Raw genomic sequence first — 24,816 nt, forward strand, 5'->3', positions numbered from 1 at the left:
TTGAAGTAGATTTTGGTAATATCGAGCCCCAAATGAAATTCCGAGATCGGGAATACTTCAGTAATGTCATTTAAGACTTGCACGCAATATTTGGTATCATTCCGAGTAGTTTAAGTACGTTTCGGCGCATTGGGAGTAAATTCAAGAACTTGAAGTTCATATTTTGATTCAGTTGGTTTGGGGTATGATTCTTAGTTTTGATATTGTTTTGTGTGTTCCGAGAGTTTGAGCGAGTCTGTTTTATGATTTTAAATTTGTTGGTACGTTCGGTGGGGCCCGGGGGCCTCGGGTATTGCGACGCTTCACGTGTTGGTTTGGGTTGTGTATTGATGCAGGATGGGTGAGTTATTGCATATGATTTACGTCAGCTGAAGCCCCATGAGAAGAATTATCCCGTGCACGATTTGGAGTTGGCCGCGATTGTTTATACTTTTAAGATCTGGAGGCATTATCTTTATGGAGTGTCCTGTGAGGTTTACACTGATAATCGCAACTTGCAGTATTTTTTCAGGCAAAGGGATCTTAATTTGAGGCAGCGTAGATGGCTTGAGTTACTGAAGGATTATGATATCACTATTCTTTATCATCCGGGCAAGGCGAATGTAGTCGCGGATGCCTTGAGGAGAAAGGCAAAGAGTATGGGCAGCTTGGCATTCATTTCAGCAGAGGAGAGGCCACTAGCTTTGGACATTCAGTCCTTGGCTAACAGACTTGTGAGGTTGGATATTTCAGAGCCCAGCTGAGTTCTTGCATGTGTCGTTGGTTAATCTTCACTATTGGAGCAAATTAGGACCCGACAGTTTGATGATCCACACTTGATGGTTCTCAGCGAGACAGTACTACAGGGTGGTGCCAAGGAGGTTACTATCGGCGAGGATGGTGTTCTGCGACTCCAGGTCATATATGTGTTCCCAACGTCGATGGCTTGATGAAGAGGATTCTATAGGAAGCACATAGCTCTCGGTATTCCATTCATCCAGGTGTTACAAAGATGTATCGTAACCTGAGACATAACTATTGGTAGCAGAAGATGAAGAAACACATAGTCGAGTATGTATCTAGATGCCTAAATTGCCAGCAGGTTAAGTGTGTGCACCAGAAACCAGGTGGCCTACTTCAACAAATGACTATACCTGAGTGGAAGTGGGACCGCATTACTATGGATTTCATAGTTGGGTTTTTGCGGACCTTGCAAAAGTTCAATGCAGTTTGGGTCATTATTGACAGATTGACCATGTCGGCACACTTCATCCTAGTTGTGACTACGTATACTTCAAAGAGGTTGGCCTAGATTTATATTCAGGAGATAGTTCGGTTGCATGATGTGCATGTTTCCATCATACCAGACAGAGACCCTCAGTTCACCTCAAAGTTTTGGAGAGTAGTACAGAGTAAGTTGGGGACCCGTGTAGAGCTCAGCACAACATTTCATCCACATACCGACGGACATGCTCTGAGCATGTGTGATTGACTTTGGAGGGTACTGGGATAGATTCTTTCACTTGGACGAGTTTTCTTACAACAACAGTTATCAGTCCAGAATCGAGATGGCTCCATTTGAGGGTTTATATGATCGGCGATGTCGTTTTTCCGTCGGGTGGTTTGAGCACGGCGAGGCTAAGTTATGTAGTATTGATTTGGTGAAGGATGCCTTGGAAAAGGTAAAGTTGATTCAGGAGCGACTTCATACAGCATAGTCCAGACATAAGAGTTACGCGGATTAGAAGGCGCGTGATTTATCATTTATGGAGGGTGAAAACATTCTTTTGAAGGTTTCGCCGATGAAAGGAATCATGAGGTTCGGGAAGAAGGGCAAGTTGAGGCCAAGGTTTATAGGCCCATTTGAGGTGTTGAAATGAGTTGGGGAGGTTGCTTACGAGATTGCTTTGCCGCCCAGTCTATCGGGAGTTCATCCGGTTTTTCATGTATCCATGCTACGGAAGTATCATGCCGACCTGTCACATGTGTTGGACTTCAGCACGATTCAGTTAGATGAGAGCCTGGGTTATGAGGAGGATCCAGTTGCCATTGTTGATAGGTAGGTTCGCCAATTGAGGTCCAAGAGTATTTCCGCGGTAAAGGTTCAGTGGAGGGGCCACCTAGTCGAGGAGGTGACTTGGGAGTCCGAGGAGGAGATGCGGAGCAGATATCCACACTTATTCAACACTCCAGGTATGATTCTAGACACATTCGAGGATGAACGTTTGTTTAAGTGGTGGAGAATGTAACAACCCGATCGGTCATTTTTGCTTTCTAGTACCCCGTTCCCCCAAATAAAACTCTTTGTATGTGCTGTTACTGTTTTGGTTCCTTATGATTGGCTAAAAAGGCCAACTTTAACACCGGTCAACGTTTTATGTAGACGACCTTGGAATCGAGATTTGACGGTTCCAATAGGTTCGTATGATGATTTCGGACTTGGGCGTGTGTTCGGATCGGGTTTTGGATGAACCGTGAGCATTTCAGCGCCTAATAGTGAATGTTGGTTCTTTGATAATTTTTGAAGTTCTTTAAATTTAGTTTGAAGTAGGTTTTGGTGATATCGAGGTCTAAATGGAATTTCGAGACCTGGAATAGTTCTGTAATGTCATTTAAGACTTGCACGCAAAATTTGGTATCATTCCGAGTAGTTTAAGTACGTTTCGGCGCATTGGGAGTAAATTGAAGAACTTAAATTTCATATTTTGTTTCAATTGGTTTGGGGTGTGATTCTAAGTTTTGATATTGTTTTGTGTGTTCCGAGATTTCGAGCAAGTCCGGTTTATGATTTCAAATTTGTTGGTACGTTCGGGTGGGGCCCCGGGGGCCTCAGGTATTGCGATGCTTCACGCGTTGGTTAGGGTTGTGTATTGATGCAGCAGGGGTGAGTTATTGCATATGCTTTACGTCAGCCGAAGCCCCATGAGAAGAATTATCCTGTGCACGATTTGGAGTTGGCCGCGATTGTTCATGCTCTTAAGATTTTGAGGCATTATCTTTACGGAGTGTCCTGTGAGGTTTACACTGATCATCATAGCTTGCAGTATTTGTTCAGGCAAAGGGATCTCAATTTGAAGCAGCACAGCTGGGTTGAGTGACTGAAGGATTATGATATCACCTTTATGTATCATCCGGGCAAGGTGAATATAGCCGTGGATGCCTTGAGCAGAAAGGCAGAGAGTATGGGTAGCTTGGCATTCATTTCAGCAGAGGAGAGGACACCAGCTTTGGACATTCAGTCCTTGGCTAACAGATTTGTGAGGATGGATATTTCAGAGCCCAGCCGAGTTCTTGCATGTGTCGTTGCTCAATCTTCACTATTGGAGAAAATTAGTGCCCGTCAGCTTGATGATCCACACTTGATGGTTCTCAGAGAGACGGTACAAAGGGTGGTGCCAAGGAGGTTACTATCGGCAAGGATGGTGTTCTGCAACTCCGGGGTCATCTATGTGTTCCCAACGTCGATGTCTTGAGGAAGAGGATTCTAGAGGAAGCAAACATCTCTCGGTATTCCATTCATCCAAGTGCTATAAAGATGTATCGTGACCTGAGACAGCACTATTGGTGGCAGCGGATGAAGAAAGACAAAGTCGAGTATGTAGCTAGATGCCTAAATTGCCAGCAGGTTATGTATGAGCACCAGAGGCCAGGTGGCCTACTTCAACAGATGACTATACCTGAGTGGAAGTGGGAGCGCATTACAATGGATTTTGTAATCGGGTTGTCGCGGACCTTGCGGAAGTTCGATGCAGATTGGGTCATTGTTGATAGATTGACCAAGTCAACACACTTCATCCTAGTTGTGCCTACGTATACTTCAGAGAGGTTGGCCTAGATTTATATTCAGGATATAGTTCGGTTGCATGGTGTGCCTGTTTCCATCATATCAGACAGAGGCTCTCAGTTCACCTCACATTTCTGGAGAGTAGTACAGAGTGATTTGGGGACCCGTGTAAAGCTCAACACAACATTTCATCCACAGACCGACGGACAGTCGGAGCGGACAGTTCAGGTCTTGAAGGACATGCCCAGAGCATGTGTGATTGACTTTGGAGGGCAGTGAGATCGATTCTAGCCCTTGGCCGAGTTTGCTTATAACAACGGTTATCAGTCCAGCATCGAGATGGCTCCAGTTGAGGCTTTATATGGTCGATGATGTCGTTATCCCATCGGGTGGTTTGAGTCCGGCGAGGCTAACTTATATGGTACTGATTTGGTGAAGGATGCCTTGGAAAAGGTAAAGTTGATTCAGGAGCGACTTCGCACAACACAGTCCAGGCAGAAGAGTTACGCGGATCAAAAGGTGCATGATTTATCATTTATGGTGGGTGAATAAGTTCTCTTGAAGGTTTCGCCAATGAAAGGAATCATGAGGTTCGGGAAGAAGGGCAAGTTGAGGCCAAGGTTTATAGGCCCATTTGAGGTATTGAAATGAGTTGGGGAGGTTGCTTACGAGCTTTCTTTGTAACCCAATCTATCGGAAGTTCATCTAATTTTCCATGTATCTATGCTCCGAAGTATCATGCCGACCTATCACATGTGTTGGACTTCAGCACGATTTAGTTAGATGAGAGCCTGGGTTATGAGGAGGAGCCAGTTGCCATTGTTGATAGGAAGGTTCGCTAGCTGAGGTCAAAGAAGATTTCCACGGTAAAGGTTCAGTGGAGGGACCATCCAGTCGAGGAGGCGACTTGGGATTCCGAGGAGGACATGCGGAGCAGATATCCACGCTTATTCAACACTCCATGTATGATTCTAGACCCGTTCGAGGACGAACGTTTGTTTAAGAGGTGGAGAATGTAATGACCCGACTGGTCGTTTTTCTGTCTAGAACCCTGTTCCCCTAAATAAAACTCCTCATATGTGCTTTTACTGTTTTGTGACTTGTGGGGGTGGTTAGTTCAAGATTTGGAAGGGTTCGGGTTGAAATCGGAACATTTGGTTCCTTAAGGTTGGCTAAGAAAGCCAAGTTTGACTTTGGTCAATGTTTTTGGTAGACAACCTCGGAAGCGAGATTTGATGGTTCCAATAGGTTGATATGATGATTTCAGACTTGGGCGTATGTTCGAATCGGGTTTTGGATGACCCGAGAGCATTTCGGCGCCTAATAGTGAAAGTTGGTTTATTGAAGGTTTTTGAAGTTCTTTAAATTTAGTTTGAAGTATGTTTTGGTGATATCGAGGTCCAAATGGAATTCTGAAATCGAGAATAGTTCGATAATGTCTTTTAAGTCTTGCACAAAAAAATCGGTATCATTCCGAGTAGTTTAAGTATGTTTTGGCGCGTTGGGAGTAAATTAAAGAACTGAAAATTCATATTTTGATTCAATTGATTTGGGGTGTGATTCTTCGTTTTGTTGTTGTTTTGTGTGTTCCGAGAGTTCGAGCGAGTCCGTTTCATGATTTCAAACTTGTTGGTATGGTCGGGTGGGGCCCCGGGAACCTCGGGTACTGCGACGCTTCACGTGTTGGTTTGAGTTGTGTATTGATACACGAGGGGCAAGTTATTGCATATGCTTTACGTCATCTAAAGCCCCATGAGAAGAATTATCCTGTGAACAATTTGGAGTTGGCCGCGATTGTTCATGCTCTTAAGATCTGGAGGCATTATCTTTATGGAGTGTCTTGTGAGGTTTACACTGATCATCGCAGCTTGCAGTATTTGTTCATGCAAAGGGATCTCAATTTGAGGCAGCACAGATGGCTTGAGTTACTGAAGGATTATGATATTACCATTCTATATCATTCGGGTAAGGCGAATGTAGTCGCGGATGCCTTGAGCAGAAAGGCAGAGAGTATGTTTAGCTTGGCATTCATTTCTGTAGAGGATAGGCCACTAGCTTTGGACATTCAGTCCTTGGCTAACAAACTTGTGAAGTTCTATATTTCATAGCCCACCCGAGTTCTTGCATGCGTCGTTACTCAATTTTCACTATTGGAGCAAATTAGGGCCCGACAGTTTGATGATCCACACTTGATGGTTCTCAGAGAGATGGTACTACAGGGTGGTTACAAGGAGGTTACTATCGTCGAGGATGGTGTTCTGCGACTCCAGGGTCGTCTATGTGTTTCCAATGTCGATGGCTTGAGGAAGAGGATTCTAGAGGAAGCACACAGTTCTCGGTATTCCATTCATCCAGGTGCTACGAAGATGTATCGTGACCTAAGACAACACTATTAGTGGCGGCGAATGAAGAAAGACATAGTCGAGTATGTAGCTAGATGACTAAATTGCCGCAGGTTAAGTATGAGCACCAGAGGCCAGGTGGCCTACTTCAACATATGACTATACCTGAGTGGAAGTGGGAGTGCATTACTATGGATTTCGTAGTTGGGTTGTTTCGGACCTTGCGGAAGTTCGATGTAGTTTGGGTCATTGCTGACAGATTGACCAAGTCGGCAAACTTCATCCCAGTTGTGACTATGTATACCTCAGAGAGGTTGGCCCAGATTTATATTCAGGAGATAGTTCGGTTGCATGGTGTGCCTATTTCCATCATATCAGACAGAGGCCCTCAGTTCACCTCACATTTCTGGAGAGTAGTACAGAGTGAGTTAGGGACCCGTGTAGAGCTCAGCACAGCATTTCATCCACAGACAGATAGTTCAAATCTTGGAGGACATGCTCAGAGCATGTGTGATTGACTTTGGAGGGCAGTGGGATCGATTCTTGCCCTTGGTCGAGTTTGCTTACAACAATAGTTATCAGTCCACCATCGAGATGGCTCCATTTGAGGCTTTATATGGTCGGCGATGTCGTTCTCCCATCGGGTGGTTTGAGCCCGGCGAGGCTAAGTTATATGGTACTGATTTGGTGAAGGATGCCTCGAAAAAAGTAAAGTTGATTCAGGAGCGACTTCGCATAGCACAATCCAGACAAAAGAGTTACACGGATTAGAAGGCGCGTGATTTATCATTTATGGTGGAAGAAAATGTTCTCTTGAAGGTTTCGCCGGTTAAGGAAATCATGAGGTTTGGGAAGAAGGGCAAGTTGAGCCCAAGGTTTATAGGCCCATTTGAGGTGTTGAAACGAGTTGGGGAGGTTGCTTACGAGCTTGCTTTGCTGCCCAGTCTATCTGGAGTTCATCCGATTTTTCATGTATCCATGCTCCGAAAGTATCATGCCAATGTGTCATATGTGTTGGACTTCAGTACGATTCATTTAGATGTGAGCCTGGGTTATGAGGAGGAGCCAGTTGCCATTGTTGATAGGCAGGTTCGCCAGTTGAGGTCCAAGAGGATTTCCTCGATAAAGGTTCAGTGGAGGGTCCAACCAGTCGAGGAGGTGACTTGGGAGTCCGAGCAGGACATGCGGAGCAGATATCCACACTTATTCAGCACTCCAGGTATGATTCTAGACCCGTTCGAGGACGAACGTTTGTTTAAGTGGTGGAGAATATAACGACCCGACCGGTCGTTTTGCTTTCTAGAACCCCGTTCCTCTAAATAAAACTCCTCGTGTGTGCTTTTACTTTTTTGTGACTTGCGGAGGTGGTTAGTTCGAGATTTGGAAGGGTTCGGGTTGAAATCGGAATATTTGGTTCCTTAAGGTTGGCTAAAAAGGCCAAGTTTGACTTTGGTCAACGTTTTGAGTAGACAACCTCGGAATCGAGATTTGACGATTCCAATAGGTTCGTATGATGATTTCGAACTTGAGCGTATGTTCAGATTGGGTTTGGATGACCCGGGAGCATTTCGGCGCCTAATAGTGAAAGTTGGTTCTTTGAAGGTTTTTGAAGTTCTCTAAATTTGGTTTGAAATAGGTTTTGGTGATATCGAGGTCCAAATGGAATTCCGAGACCAGGAATAGTTCTGTAATGTCATTTAAAAATTGCACGCAAAATTTGGTATCATTTCGAGTAGTTTAAGTACGTTTCAGTGCGTTGGGAATAAATTGAAGAACTTGAAGTTCATATTTTGATTCAATTGGTTTGGGGTGTGATTCTTAGTTTTGATGTTGTTTTGTGTATTTTGAGAGTTCAAGCGAGTCCTTTTTATGATTTTAAACTTGTTGGTATGTTCGGGTGGGGCCCCGAGGTGAATTAATTAACATGTATTTCCATTTGTGGGCGCTACGTACGCACGAGGTGGCGAGAGTCCATACGTAGCTACTAATTATGCTATTTTTCGGGTAGTCTTGGACCCATATCATGATATACTTGAGATGTTTGCACCCTCAATTGTTAATTTAATTGCTTAAGTCAGATTCAAAATTTATAAAAGAATTTTTAAAAGGTTAAATTTTACTTACTTGAAGTTGTAAATGGAACACTTGACTGTTATTAAGAATTTGTGTTTCTTTAGAGTATTTCCTATTTGTGGAGAAGGCCGAACACCTCGATAGCAGATAGATGCATCTATGGTTCGAGCCGTTCGACTCCCAGCAGTGCACAGTTTAAATATTTTATGTTAGATCGTGTCATACGACCTCGGTACAATTAGCGCATGATACATCTTTGGAATCATTTATAATTGATATTGCTTCATTGGCTTGAGATATAAATTGTTAAATGATGAAAATAAATTCGGGACTTAGTATATGTTATAGGATTATTTATTATTTCCTGTTATTGAGTTTTCAGTATTATTCACCAAATCCATGATTATTTGTAAATTTTGGCATATTATTTTTAGCCCATAGTAAGTGTCAAAGTCGACTCCTCATCACTATTTCTTCAACGTTAGACTGGATACTTACTGGGTACATATTGTTTATGTACTCACGCTATACTTTTGCACCTAATGTACAGTATCTGAGGCAGGTGTATCTGGGTATCAGTCTGGCGCTCACGCTTGATCCCTATTACGAGACTACACGGTGAGCTGCCTTTCGGGCCGTTCTGTAGTAGCCAGAGTCTTTCTTTTGCTATTGTTCTGTCTATCTCATTTCAGACAGTAGAGTAGTAGTCTTTTGTATATTTTATTAGTAGCTCATACACTTGTTACACCAGGTCTTGGCACGCACTAGTAGACTTGTGGTTTTGGCTTTATTTCTACGGTTATGACTGTATTTAGCTGCTTCCGTTTTAATTATTCTAAATCTGTTATTTATTAAATCTTTTAAATTAAGGAAAGTTATTTACTTGAAAAACTTATTAAAATGAGAAATCACTAGATTGGTTAAGGTTGATTTGCCTAGCAACAGTGTTGGGTGCCATCACAACCTAAAATAGAATTGGATCGTGACATTTTTGCTGGCATCTAAACCCTTCGCATCAAATTTAAGAATAAGACAAGAAGAAAAGTAAGTGAATTGAATTCAATCTCACGGGCACACAATGAACAAAACAAATCAATAAAAAAAATAACCACCAAAGCCTAATTCAATAACTGAAGCTATAAATTATGAAATAGAATATTGATTAGATGGAAAATTTGCCGCGGTTTAGCTACATCAATGTTGGCATCCTTCCCTAGTAGAAACTCATGATATCAAACAACAATTATGCAAATCACGTGTAAATTTTGTAAGCAAAAGGTTTTTATATATAAAGGGTTAAAGTCCGCACTTAATTACGTATAGTAATCGTGTCCAGTGATGGTAATCAAAATCCTAGTAAGAGAGAAATTCTTAATTTTACACTTTTATCTAATATGAAATTATATATTAAAAGAAAGACTTAAATTTTTAAGGGCGTAAAAGTCGGTTGATATTTCAAGGATATTTTTTGTCGTATAATATTTAGTCTAAATTATTCACATTTTTATAATAATATAGATATAGATATAGACTAGTCTCTATGTACGTTCTTCGCACGTAAATTTTCAGTCAATTATTTAAATAGAGGAGCTAAAAACTAAACATAAAGAATATTATATACAAGAAATAAGTTTGTCTGAAGATATGTTTTTTTAAATACGTTTGAAGTATCTTCAGTCTATTATTTATTTTTTAAAATATAATTTTATTTTCTACTATGTTTTTCAAATTTTAAACAATTTTTTTGAACCAAAAGAAACAATATTTAAAGATATGGTCGTAAGTCATTTAAACAATATACCTCAATTTATACAATATATTGAGTAATTACAGGTACGTATTATAACTTCTAGAGTTTTAAAGAGTAATTTAACTACAATAAAATTAAGATAAACTCAATCATAATAAATAATATTATATTATCAACAAAACTCAAAGACATTAGAAGGCAAAAGAAAAACAAACAATACTCAATGTACAAAAGCCTATCAATATTTTTGCATCGATTCAAAAGAATAAAAAATTAAACACAAACTTACACTTCATAGACAAATGAAAAAGCAATACTTTTGTCATGCTAATATGTCTATGTGTTGTCTTTTGACAAATAATTATCTCCTCTAGAACTCTGCACGCAACTTACACAAAGCAACACACACACACACATATATATAGTCAAATAGTCATGTAAGTTTAAATTATATACAATCAATTAAAAAAATAAATGAGTAATTCAGAATAAAAATCAACCCAACGTTCATTCAATAAAGAAGGAGATACTTGGAAGTAAAAACATTATCAAATGTGCTTATTTAAACAACTCTTTGTCCCTAGCATGGCACCTATATTGGTTTCTTCCTCAAATTTAGGTCCTCTTTTTATTTCTTCTGAATATTTTGTTTACTTTTAAATACAACAAATTCGTTTTCCCGTCACGACCCATTTACCCCTTTAGGCCGTGATGGCACCCAATGTTGCCGCTAGGCAAGCCAACGATGAACTAATCCAAGTTATTTCTCTTTTTGACAAGTTTTCAAGTAATTAAATTCTATTTATTAAGAAATTATGGAGTAGAAAATTTAATAAATAAAATGAAGATAACTGAATACAATCATAGTGATATAAATACTCCAAACCAATAAAGTCTACCGGTATGTATGCCAAGACCTGGTGTCACAAGTGTATGAGCAACTAGTAGATTATACAAAACCCTAACTACTATCTGAAATAAAAATAAACACAAAATAAGTGCAAACGAGAGACCCTAAGTGCTGCAGGACGGCTCAGGAAGCAGCTCACCACTAGGCCTCTGGGTAACGGAGGTGCGCGCCGGTAAGACTTCCAGATGCACCTACCTTAGATCCTGTCCGATTAGCGCAGAAGTATAGCATGAGTACATAAACAATATGTATCCAGTAAGTATCCAGTCTATTATCACGCATGATTATGCCGAGATTGTACGGCCCGATCCAAAATAATGTCTACATTATCGAGGGTCGTGCGGCACAAACCATAGATACATCTATCTACTGTCGAGGCGTTCGTCCTGCTCCACAAAAAGAGAGGATACTTTATGAACATCCGATTTAAAAGTTATTAGAAGGCTAATACACAAAGAAGCACAACTTCTATTAACGGTCAAGTAACCCGCCAAAACTCAAGTAAGTGAAATTCGGTCTTTTACAATTCCTTTATCAAGTTCCAATATAATTTAGGCGCCTAAATTAACATGTATGGTGCAAACATTACAAATATTTTATGATTTGGGTTCTAAACTACTCGGACATAAGCATAATTAGTAGCTACTCACGGACTCTCGTCACCTTGTGCGTACGTAGCCCCCATAATTAGAAGAAAATAGTAATATAAATCACCTATGGGGTAAATTTCCTCTTATAAGGTTAGACAAGAGACTTACCTCGTTTTAAAGCTCACTTTCCGGCTCCAGATTCACTCTAAAGCCTAAACTCGGTGCCGAACAATTCGAAACTAGTCAAATATTATATAAATTAATTAATATACGCTCAAAATTAATGATTTAGCAATGAGAGTAATTACCCAACCTAAATTGGAAGATTCTTAACATTCATCCCCGGGCCCCCGGGCCCAGATTTCGGAAATGTTCGAAGAAAGTTGTTACCCATAACCTCACGAACTCAAATATATAATTTTCACTCAATCCCATAACCATTTTCGTGGTTAAATCCCATTTTTATAAAAAATTAAAACCCAGGTTTTTCATCTAAACCCAAAATTCTCATAATTTCACATGTTAACATCTACCCATAATCTATGTATTTAACTTACATTGGGTAGGAGTTAGTTACCTTTAATAGCTAGGTGAAAATCTCTCTCTAGGAAGCTCCAAAATCGACCCAAGAAGTGAAATAAATGAACCAAAAATGGCCTAAGTCCGCAATAAATGGACCTCACTGCCTCCATGACTTCCGCTTTTACGGATCCATGACCGTATATGCGGCTCCGCTTCTGCGGAAAAAGCCTCACAGATGCGACTCTCCCTCAGTTGGCCTCTTTCGCATCTGCGGACCACAGGACCGCTTCAGCGGGGCCGCTGCTGCGACGCGCGTACCACACCTAAAGCTTTGGCCGCTTCTGCGGTTGCTTCCTTCGCATCTGCGCGTTTGCAGGTGCGAACCATGTCCCGCATTTGCGATTTCTGGGCTGCCCATGTTGGGCCGCTTCTACGAGCTCGCACCTGCAGAGGGCCAGCCGCTTAATGCTTCCGTTATTCATCTTAGGCCAAACAACTTCCGCGCATCGTTTGATTGACATCCGGGGCTCCCAAGGCCTGTCCAAACATACCAACATGTTTGAAATCATAAAACGGACTCGCTCGCACCCTCGAAATGCAGAAAACAACCTTAAACCGCAACCCAAAACCAATAGGATCAACTTATGAACTTCAAAATCTTTCAACTTACTTTGAACGCGCCGATTCATACTTAAACTACTCTGAATGACACTAAATTTTGCGTTCAAGTCTTAAATCACCATACGGAACTATTCCTAGGCTCGGAATCCCAAACGGACCTTGATTACAGTAAAACCTACTCCCAATAAAATTTAACAAACTTTCAAACCTTCAATAAACCAACTTTCAACTTTATGCGTCGAACGGGGTCATCCAAAACCCGGTACGAACATACGCCAAGTCGAAAATCATCATACAAACTTATTGGGACTGTCTAAACCCGATTCCGAGATCGTCTACTAAAAATATTGACTAAAGTCAAACTTAGCCTTTTAAGACCAAATGCTAAGGAACTAAGTGTTCCGATTTCAACTCGAACTCTTCTAAACCTGAACTAACCATCCCCGCAAGTTATAAAATAGAAAAAATACATATGGGGAGTCTTATTTAGGTGAACGGGGATCTAGAAAGCAAAATGACCAGTCGGGTCGTTACATTCTCCACCTCTTAAACAAACGTCCGTCCTCGAACGGGTCTATAATCCTACATGGAGTGCCGAATAAGTATGGACATCTGCTCCGCATGTCCCCCTCGGCTTCCCAAGTCGCCTCCTCGACTAGTTAACCTTTACCGCATAAATCTTCTTGGACCTTAGGTGGCGAACCTGCCTGTCAACAATAGCAACTGGCTCCTCCTCATAACCCAGGCTCTCATCTAGCTGAAGCGTACTGAAGTCTAACACATGCGACCTGTCGGCATGATACCTCCGGAGGATAGACAGGTGGAAAATCGGATGAACTCCAGATAGACAGGGAGGCAAAGAAAGCTCATAAGCAACCTCCCCAACTCGTCTCAACACCTCAAATGGAGCTATGAACCTTGGGCTCAGCTTGCCCTTCTTTCCGAACCTCATAATTCCCTTCATCGGCGAGACCTTCAAGAGAACCTTCTCGCCCACCATAAATGATAAATCATGCGCCTTCTGATCTGCGTAACTCTTCTGTCTGGACTGTGCTGTGCGAAGTCGCTCCTGAATCAACTTTACCTTTTCAAAGGCATCGTTTAGTAAATCAGTACCATATAACTTAACCTTGCCCGGCTCAAACCATCCGATGGGCGAACAACATCGCCGACTATATAAAGCCTCAAATAGTGCCATCTCCATGCTAGATTGGTAACTGTTGTTATAAGAGAACTCGGTCAAAGGTAAGAATCGATTCCACTGCCCTCCAAAGTCAATCACACATGCTTTGAGCATATCCTTCAAGATCTGAACTGTCCGCTCCGACTGTCCATCGGTCTGCGGATGAAAGGTTGTGCTGAGCTCTACCCGGATCCCCAACTCACTCTGTACTGCTCTCCAGAAATGCGAAGTAAACTGAGGGCCTCTGTTTGATATAATGGAGACAGGTACATCGTGCAACTGAACAATCTCCTGAATGTAAATCTGGGCCAATCTCTCTATAGAATACGTGGTCACTATCGAAATGAAGTGTGCCGGCTTGGCCAACCCATCGACAATGACCCAAACTGCATCAAACATTCACAAGGTCTACGGCAACCTAACTACGAAATCGATAGTAATGCGCTCCCATTTCCACTCAGGTATAACCATCTGTTGGAGTAGGCCACCTAGCCTCTGATGCTCATACTTAACTTACTAGAAATGAAGACACCTCGCTACATACTCAACTATGTCCTTCTTCATCTGCCGCCACAAATAATGCTACCTTAGGTCGTGATACATCTTCGTAGCACCTAGGTGAATAGAATACTGAGAATTGTGTGCCTCCTCTAGAACCTTTTCCCTCAATCCATCAACATTAGGGACACATAGGAGACCATGGAGTCGCAGAACACCATCCTCCCCGATAGTAACCTCTTTGGGACCACCCTGTAGTACCATCTCTCTGAGAACCAATAAGTGCGGATCATCAAACTTACGAGCCTTGATCTGCTCGAATAGTGAAGACTGGGGGAAAACGCATGCAAAACTCGGCTGGGCTCTGAAATATCCAACCTTAAAAGTCTGTTAGCCAAGGACTGAATGTCCAAAGCTAGTGGCCTCTCCTCTGCTGCAATGAATGACAAACTACCCATACTCTTCGCCTTTCTGCTCAAGGCATCCGCAACTACATTAGACTTGTCCGGATGATAAAGGATGGCAATATCATAATCTTTTAGTAACTCAAGCCACCTGCGCTACCTCAAATTAAGATCCATCTGCTTGAACAAATGCTCCAAGCTACGATGATCGGTGTAAACCTTACAGGACACCCCATAAAGATAATGCCTCCAGATCTTGAAAGCATGAACAATCGCAGCTAACTCCAAATCGTGTACATGGTAATTCTTCTCGTGGGGCTTCAACTGACGTGAAGAATATGCAATAACTCGTCCCTCCTGCATCAATACACAACCCAAACCAACGCATGAAGCATCATAATACATAGTACATATCCTTCAACCACAAGGCAACACTAACACCGGTGCTGAGTTCAATATGGTCTTGAGCTTCTTAGAGCTCACCTCACAATCATCGGACCATTGGAACGGAGCACCCTTCTGGGTCAATCTAGTCAAAGGTGCTGCAATAGATGAGAAGCCCTCCACAAATCGGTGATAATAACCTGCTAACCCCAAGAAGCTCCTGATCTTAATCGTTGTGGTAGGACGAGGCCAATTCTGAACTGCCTCGATCTTCCTGGGATCTACCTTAATACCCTCTCCTGATACAGCATACCCCAAGAATGCCACAGAATCCAACAAGAACTCACACTTGGAGAACTTAGCATACAACTTATGTTCCCACAAGGTCTGAAGCCCCACTCTCAAATGTTGCGCGTGCTCCTCCATGCTACGTGAGTAGATCAAAATGTCATCAATGAAGACAATGACAAACGAATAAATATATGGCTTGAACACCCAATTCATCAAATCCATGAACGTCGTCGAGGCATTAGTCAAACCGAAAGACATCATTAGAAACTTATAACGACCATATCTAGTCTGGAAAGCCATTTTCGGAACATCTGAATCCTGAATCTTCAATTGATGGTACCTCAATCTCAAGTCGATCTTAGAGAACACCCTGGCACCCTGCAACTGGGCAAATAAATCATCAGTATGCGGCAACGGGTACTTGTTCTTAATAGTAACTTTGTTCAACTAGTGGCAATCAATACACATCCGCATAGCCCATCTTTCTTCTTTACAAATAATACCGGTGCACCCCAAGGAGACACACTCGGTCTGGCGAACCCCTTTGCTAGCAATTCCTCAAGTTGTTTGTTTAACTCCTTTAACTTTTTCGGAGCCATGCGGTACGGCAGAATAGAGATAGGCTGGGTACTTGGAGCCAAATCAATATAGAAATCGATATCACAATCTTGTGGCATGCCAGGGGGATTAGAGGGAAACACATCGAAGAACTCTAAGACTACAGGCACTGAATCAATCGCTGGAGTCCCTATAGTAGTATCCAGAACATAAGTTAGATAAGCCAAACATTCCTTTTGGACCATGTGTCGAGCCTTCAGAAAAGAGATAACCCGACTAGATGCACTGACAGACGAACCCTTCCACTCCTATCTAGGCAACTCTAGCATCGTCAAGGTAACATTCTTGGAATAGACATCAAGGATGGCATGATATGGAGACAACCAGTCCATGCCCAGGATGACCTCAAAATCGGTCATATTGAGCAACAGAAGATCCGCTCTAGTCTCATAACCACAAAAGGTAATAATGCGGAACAGATAGATCCAATCCACAATAATAGAATAGCCCACCGATGTGGATACATAAATAGGAGTACCCAAGGACTCATGAGGAACATCAAAGAAATGAGCAAATAGAGATGAAACATACGAATATGTAGACCCTGGATTAAATGGTACGGAAGCATCCCTGCCGCATACATATATAATACCTGTGGTCATGGCATCTGAGGCCACTACATCTGGTCTGGCTGGAAAAGCATAGAACCTAGCTGGAGCGCCACCTGATTGGCCTCCACCTCTAGGGCGACCCCTACCCACCTGCCCTCCGCCTATGGGTGGTCGGATGGCTGGTGGGGCAGCTAGTGCTATAATCAAAGGCTGATGACCCTGCTGCAATGCCTTACCCTGAAGCTTGGGGTAGAACCTCTGCATATGACTGAGATCCCTGCACTCGAAACAACCTCTCGGTAGGGTAGACTACTGACCTGAAGTCTTAACCTGATGGCCTGAATACTCATTGGAAGAACCCTGAATAGCTGGTGGGCGGTAGGAACTCTCTGGTATGGCGCTGAAATAAGGTCACACCGGAGCACCCCTAGGAGGCGGCGGTGCTGGATATGTGGGCCTACTAGACTGACCCCTGACAAACTGACCTCTACCCCCAGCCGGGGCACTTCTAAACTCTCCAGAATATCGAAATCGCTTATCTCTCGTCGCCTCCTCTTGGCTACGCTTACATACACCCTCGATCCTCCAAGATATCTCCAGAACTAGCTTCTGACCCATCTCAACCTCTCGGGCCATAGTGGCCTGAATACGAGAGTGCAAACCTACAACAAACCTCCGCACTCTCTCTGCGTCAGTAGGAAGTAACATAAGTGCATGGCGAGACAACTTAGAGAATCTCGCCTCATAGTCGGTCACCGACATCTGACCCAGCTGGAGCTGCTCGAACTGAAACCACAACTTTTCCCTCTGGGAGGGCGGAATATACCTATCCAGAAAAATATGGGTGAACCGGTCCCAAGTCATGGGAGGAGAATCTGATGGTCTGCCAAAAAGATAGGACTGCCACCATCTACGGGCCCTGCCCTCCAGCTGAAAGGTGGTAGTCCACCCCGTGTGACTCCAATATCCTCATGTTGTGCAGTTTGTCCCTTTACTGATCAATAAAATCCTGGGGGTCCTCATGTCGCTTACCTCCAAAGACAGAAGGGTGTAGTCTGGTCCATCTATCCAATAGCTTCTGCGGCTCGTCGGCCGTAGCTGGTCTGGCTCAGGTATAGCTGCTGCAACTCGTTGGTCCCCACCCACGGGTTAGTACGCTCGGGGTCTGATATACGGCAGCTGCATACCCTAGAGCCTGAGCGGTAGGGGCCTGTCCTCCCCCTCCTCTACCACGAGCTGGAGCCCTCCCTCGGAATTTGCCTCGACCTCTAGCAACAGGGGAGCGGCTCCTCCATGATCGGGTACATCATCCACGCGCGTTCTCACCATCTGTGAGAGAATAAGAGAGAGATACTTAGCACAACATTGATTGCACGATAGGAGATGAAAAAAGAGTAGTTTCCTAATACTCTATAGCCTCTCAAAGATAGGTACGGATATTTTCGTGCCGATCCGCAAGACTCTATTAGGCCTGCTCATAACTTGTGAGACCTACGTGAGCTTAGTGCTCTGATAGCATGTTGTCACGACCCATTTTTCCCTATAGGCCGTGATGGCGCCCAACGCCGCTGCTAGGCAAGCTAACAATGAACTAACTACGTGATTACTCTTTCTAATAAGTGTCCAAGTAATTAAATTCAATTTATTAAGAGATTTAAGAAGTAGAAAGTTTAATAAATAAAACAAAGCAACTGAGTGAAATCATAGATATATAAATACTCCAAAACCATAAAGTCCACTAGAATGTGTGTCAAGACTTGGTGTCACAAGTGTATGAGAAACTAGTAGATTATACAAAACTCTAACTACTGTCTGAAATAAAAATAGATAGAAAACAAGTGCAAAAGAGAGACACTAGGTGTTGCAGGACGGCTCAAGAAGGAGCTCACCACTACGCCTCAGGGTAACGGGGGTGCGTGCCGGTAAGACTGCCAGATGCACCTGTCTTAGATCCTGCACGGTTAGAGTAGAAGTGTAGCGTGAGTACATAAACAACATGTACCCAGTAAGTATCCAATCTAATATCGAAGAAGTAGTAACGAGGGGTCGACATCGACACTTACAATAGGCTAACAATAAAAATACAGAAATTCTAAAAGAGCATGGTTTATGTAAATAATAATAGCATCTCAATAACAAGCAGAAAAATAAATAATTCTTTCACAAATGGTAAATCCCAAGTCATTTTCTGTCATATATATATATATATATATATATATATATATATATATATATATATATATATATATACCTCTCAGACCATAAAATAATATCAAATGTAATTAAGCTCCGAGTATTATCACGCATGATTATGCTGAGGTCGTACGGCCCGATCCGAAATAATGTCTACACTATCGAGGGTCGGGCGACATGAACCATAGATGCATCTAGCTACTGCCGAGGTGTTCGGCCCGCTCCACAAAAAGAGAGGATACTTTATGAACATCCGATTTAAAAGTTATTACAAGGCTAATACACAATGAAGCACAACTTCTATTAACGGTCAAGTAACCCGCCAAAACTCAAGTAAGTGAAATTCGATCTTTTACAATTCCTTTATCAAGTTCCAATATATTTTAGGCGCTTAAATTAGCAGGTATGGTGCAAACATTACAAATGTTTCATGATTTGGGTCCTAAACTACCCGGATATAAGCATAATTAGTAGCTACACACGGACTCTCGTCACCTCGTGCATACGTAGCCCCCACAATTAGAAGAAAATAGTAATTTAAATCACCTATGGGGTAAATTCCCTCTTACAAAGTTAGACAAGAGACTTAACTCATCTCAAAGCTCACTTTCCGGCTCCAAATTCACTCTAAAGCCTCAACTCGGTGCTGAAAAATCCGAAACTAGTCAAATATTGTATACATTAATCAATATAGGCTGAAAAGTTAATGATTTAGCTATTAGAGTAATTACCCAACCCAAATTAAAAGATTCTTAACATTCACCGTTGGGCCCACGTGCCCGAATTCTGGAAATTTTCAAAGAAAGTTATTGCCCATTGTCACGACCCGGAATTCCTACCATCGAGACCGTGATGGCGCCTAATATTTCACTTGCTAGGCAAGCCAACGTTAGAGAATCATTTAAATCAAACCCTTATTTCCATTCAGTGAATAATAATAATTAGCTAAGATGAAACATAATAAGTGCGTAATAATATAAAACTGTATTAATTACTACCACCCGAATCTGGAATCATAATTCATGAGCATTGAAAGAAATACAACTATCTGAATGAAAGAAACAGTAGAACAGAAAAGATAGACGGGGACTTCAAGGTCTGTGAATGCCGACAGATCTACCTTGAGTCTCCGGATAGCTGTCCAATAGCAAAATCTCGATCAACCTGAGCCGGTACCAAAATCTGTACGGAAAGTACAGAGTGCAGTATCAGTACAACCGACCCATGTACTGGTAAGTGTTGAGCCTAACCTCGACGAAGTAGTGACGAGGCTAAGGCAAGGCACCTACAAATCAACCTGTACAATTTAACAGTGTATATACAAATAGCAGTAATGAAGAGCTAGACAAGAATTATCGGGAAGGATAAACATGCTGAGGGAAAATACGAAATAAAGAACTACAGCAGAATGATAACTCGAACAACCAATATACTACGAATCAACAGGAGCAAAAATACAGTGAAGGAAAAATTCACGGCATCACCCTTCGTGCTTTTACTCTCAATCTCACCATAAAATCAATAGAAACAGCACGGCATCACCCTTCATGCATTAACTCTCATATCATGGCACGACATCACCCTTCGTGCTTTTACACTCACAATATGGCACGGCATCAACCTTCTTGCATTAACACTCATAATATGGCACAGCATCACCCTTCGTGCATTAACACTCACAATATGGCACGGCATCATCCTTAGTGCATTAACACTCTCCCTTACCATAATGAAATAAATAAATAACAACAGAGAGATAGAATAACAAGTACAAACCTTACTTCAACGTTTGGTTCCACAATATCAATCTCAACTTTGAAATAACTACTCAATTATCAACAAAAATCCGTAAACATGATAAGAACAATAAATTAAACAACACTAATATAACACGTAGCAATAAGGTATAGGAAAGAGACAATATAAGAAAAACAGAAGAAACATGGAAAACAAGTAAATTGGCGGCGCATAAGTACTCGTCACCTCACATATATGCCGCTCACATGAATTTCACATAGCAAATAGTCTAAGGTTCCTAATTCCCTCAAGGCAGGGTTAGACACAACACTTACCTTATTCCGAAGACCACTTAATTCTCAATCACAGTTTTTCCTCTAGAATTCACCTCCAAACCACTCGTATCTACTCAAAAATGACTCAAAAATATCAAATATTGCTAAAGGAATCAATTATATTGCATAAACTAAATGTTCCAAATTTTTCTCCAAAAAAGTCGAAAAAACTGACCCCGGGCCCGCTTGGTCAAAACCTAAGGTTCGGACCAAAATCCATTTACCCAATCACCCTCGAGCCCGGATATATAATTGGTTTTGGAATCCGACCTCAAATTGAGGGCTAAATCACCAAATTTCGAAAATCCCTAGTTTCTACCCTAACCCCTAATTCTACCATGAAAACTCTAGATTTTAGGTTGATAATTCATAAAATGTAATGGGTAATTGAAAGAAAATGGTTTAGAATCACTTACCAATACTTTGGGGAAGAAAATGACTATTGAACATTGCCTCTACCCGTTTGGTTCTTGAAAAATGTTGAAAAAATGGCTTAAACCCGTGTTTGGATTCTGTTAAGTGCTGGGCAACAGTGTGCATCACGTTCGCGAGGCCACTGTCGCATTCGCGAAGAGCATTGGCCTTCGCGTTTGCGAGACAGTGTTCGCGTTTGCGTAGGCTACCCCCAGCCTTTGCTTCATGAGACATTGCTCGCGTTCGCGATGAAGGAAAGGCTGACTCCCCTCCCCCCCCTCCCAGTGACTAACACAATGCATTCGCGATGAGCTTGTCACGTTCGCGAAGGGTAATTCCCCCATCGCTTCGTGTTCGCGACCAAGCCGTCGCGTTTGCGAAGAAGAAAAATCCGGCCTCATCAGTTTACTCTTCGCGTTCGCGAGAGGACCTTCGCAAACGCGAAGAAGGACATGCCAGAACACCAGAATCTGCAGAAAACCAGATTTTCCAAAGTCTAAAACATCTCGTGGCCTATCCGAAACTCACCCGAGCCCTCGAGACTCTAAACCAAACATGCACACAAGTCTAGAAACATCATACGAACTTGCTCGCGCGATCAAATCGCTAAAATAACACCTAGAACTACGAATTTAGCACCAAATCGAATGAAGTTTTCAAAAAAGCTTTAAAATTCCTATCTTCTCAATCGGATGTCCGAATCACGTCAAATCAACTCCGTTTCTCACTAAATTTCATAGACAAGTCTTAAATATCATAATGAACCTGTACCGAGCTCCGAAACTAAAATAAGGATCCGGTACTTACAATGCAAAATATCAATCAATTCTTAAGAACAAATAATTTTCAGACTTTTAATTTTCATCAAAAATTCATAACTCGAGTTAGGGACCTCCGAATTCGATTTCGGGCATACGCCCAGGTCCCATAATTCGATACGGATCCACCGGGACCGTCAAAACTCGGATTCACCTGGACCGTTTACCAAAACTATTGACCAAAATCAAATAAAATCAACTTTTAAGGCATAAATTCTTATTTTCATCAATTTTCAACATAAAAGCTTTTCGGACATATACCCGGATTGCGTACGTAAATCGAGGAGGGTAAAAATGAGATTTTTAAGGCTTAAGAGCGTAGAATCGAATTGTAAAACATAAGATGACGTGGTCATCACACCCATAACCTCAGGAACTCATATATATAATTTTCACTCAATCCCATAACCATTTTCGTGGTTAAATCCCATTTTTATCAAAAACCTAGGTTTTTCATCTAAACCAAAAATTATCACAATTTTACATGTTAAAATCTACCCATAATCTATGTATTTAACTTACATTGGGTAGTAACTACTTATCTTCAATAGCTAGGTGGAAATCTCTCTCTAGGAAGCTCCAAACATGGCCTAAGTCCGCAATAAAGGGACCTCACTGCCTCAAGGACTTCCGTTTTTGTGGCTCCATGACCACATCTGCGGCTCCGCTTTTGCAGAGAAAGCCTCACAGATGCGGATCTCCCTCAGTTAGCCTCTTCCGTATTTGCGGACCACAGTCCCGCTTCTGCGGGGCTGCTGTTGCGACGCGCGTGCTGCACCTGCGGCTTTGGACGCTTCTGCGGTTGCTTCCATTGCACCTGCGTGTTCGCAGGTGCACACCATGTCCCGCATCTGCGATTTCTTAGCTGCCCATGCTGGGCCGCTTCTGCGGATGCTGGCTCGCTTGTGTGAGCTCGCACCTGCGGCTGGCTCTCCGCAGGTGCGATTGCACCAGAAGCTTGATGCTTCAGCTGTTCATCCAAGGCCAAACAACTTCCGCGCATTATCCGAATGACATCCGGGGCTCCCGAGGCCCCGTCCAAACATACCAACAAGTTTGAAATCATAAAACGGACTCGCTCACTCCCTCGAAACACGGAAAAGAACTTTAAAACTAAGAACCTCAACCCAAAACCAATAGGATCAACTTATGAACTTCATATTCCTCCAACTTACTTCGAATGCGCTGATTCGTACTTAAACTACTCGGAATGATACCAAATTTTGCGTGCACATCTTAAATCACCATACGGAACTATTTCTTGGCTTGGAATCCCAAACGGACCACGATAACACTAAAACCTACTCCCAACCAAATTTAAAGAACTTTCAAACCTTCAACAAACCAACTTTCAACTTTATGCGCTGAAACGCTCCTGGGTCATCCAAAACCCAATTCGAACATACGCCTAAGTCAAAAATCATCATACACACCTATTGGGACCGTCTAAACCCCGTTCCGATATCGTCTACTAGAATTGTTGACCAAAGTCAAACTTAACCCTTTAAGACCAGATGATAAGGAATTAAGTGTTCCGATTTCATCCTGAACTCTTCCAAAACCGAACTAACCATCCCCCAAGTTATAAAACTAATAAATCACATACACGGAGTCTTATTTAGGGAAATGGTGATTTAGAAAGCAAAACGACCGGTCGGGTCGTTATATTTCCTTACCATTTCAAGTTGTATTCGATGTCGATCTCTATGTCTTGCTTACATTCTCTTGCTTGAAGAGACTCGAGCACTATGATTTACCCAGGAACGTGATTGTTTTACCATTCTACTCGTCTAGACCTATGAATCATGGGGTCGCCAACCTTTTCCATGCTAACCACTATAAATAATAAGAGTACTATGATTTTCTTTAACTGTGATATTAAATAAAACTTCTACTCATAAGAATAGAGATAAGGGTTGTTAAAATCGCTTTCACACTTGTAAAGTTGGTATGCTTGTAGAATTTTCAATTATAGGTAGGACATGATATCCCAAATAGCTGAATTATTGGAATTCGATTAAGATTAAAAGTCCATGTAATTAAATTCATATTAGGCAAAGTTTTATATATTATAATTTTATCCAACATGAAATTATTTCGCGAAGAAATAATTTATCTTTTGAAGGATTTAAAAGTTAATCAAATTTTGAGGATATTGTTGCCGATCAAGTGTTTTTTATATTGTGCTTTTATAATAATAAGAAAAATTGTAAATTAAAATGCTAAATTTTTAACCCAATTATGTAGAACATAAATAAAGTATACAAAAAGGTTACCACACAATTATTACGAATCAAATAATGCATGATCACAGAAATTTTACACAACTACTATTGTGAGCACCTAATTTTTGCCCCACATAGAAAATTACTTCTAAAAATAATCCAAAAAATAATTTTAATTATTTTTATGAATTTTAGAAGTTTTTCTTTATTTATTTTGCATTTATTCGCATTGTTTATGCATGTTAGGAATACCGTAAATCATAAAAATGTTCAAATCTTAATTTCATAGCATTTTAGATTTTAATTTGCATTTTAGGATTTAATTACATTGTTAAATGCATTATATAAATATCTAACAAAACAAAAATGCATTCTTAGGTTAGTTATTTAATTAGGTCATTAGACAATTAGTGAGTAAAATATATGTAATAGTTTAGCCACACAATTTGGTTTTAATTAAAATTTGAGTCCAAAGTGATTAATTTTTACAATATTTTCAAGCTCATCTCTTTAGAAGCCCAATTTTCATGACCCGATTGGCCTAACCGGATCCGTCTTCTCTTTAAAACACCCATTTTCCCGTACCCTAAAAGA

The 24,816-nt window shown here is 41.5% G+C and overlaps 1 protein-coding gene across 1 annotated transcript; it reads right to left on the reverse strand.

Annotated features, from left to right (window-relative positions):
- Window positions 1-16,197: 16,197 nt before the first annotated feature.
- Window positions 16,198-16,764, reverse strand: LOC138900154 (uncharacterized). Its single transcript, XM_070186867.1, has one exon. The coding sequence runs from the start codon at window positions 16,762-16,764 to the stop codon at window positions 16,198-16,200; it is 567 nt and encodes a 188-aa protein (XP_070042968.1).
- Window positions 16,765-24,816: the final 8,052 nt, after the last annotated feature.

This window comes from Nicotiana tomentosiformis, chromosome 10, assembly GCF_000390325.3.
Source record: "Nicotiana tomentosiformis chromosome 10, ASM39032v3, whole genome shotgun sequence".
Taxonomy (NCBI): domain Eukaryota; kingdom Viridiplantae; phylum Streptophyta; class Magnoliopsida; order Solanales; family Solanaceae; genus Nicotiana; species Nicotiana tomentosiformis.

Coding starts and splice junctions, on each gene's coding strand:
- LOC138900154 (XM_070186867.1), bottom strand. CDS start 16,764: ATGCAGAGGTTCTACCCCAAGCTTCAGGGTAAGGCATTGCAGCAGGGT.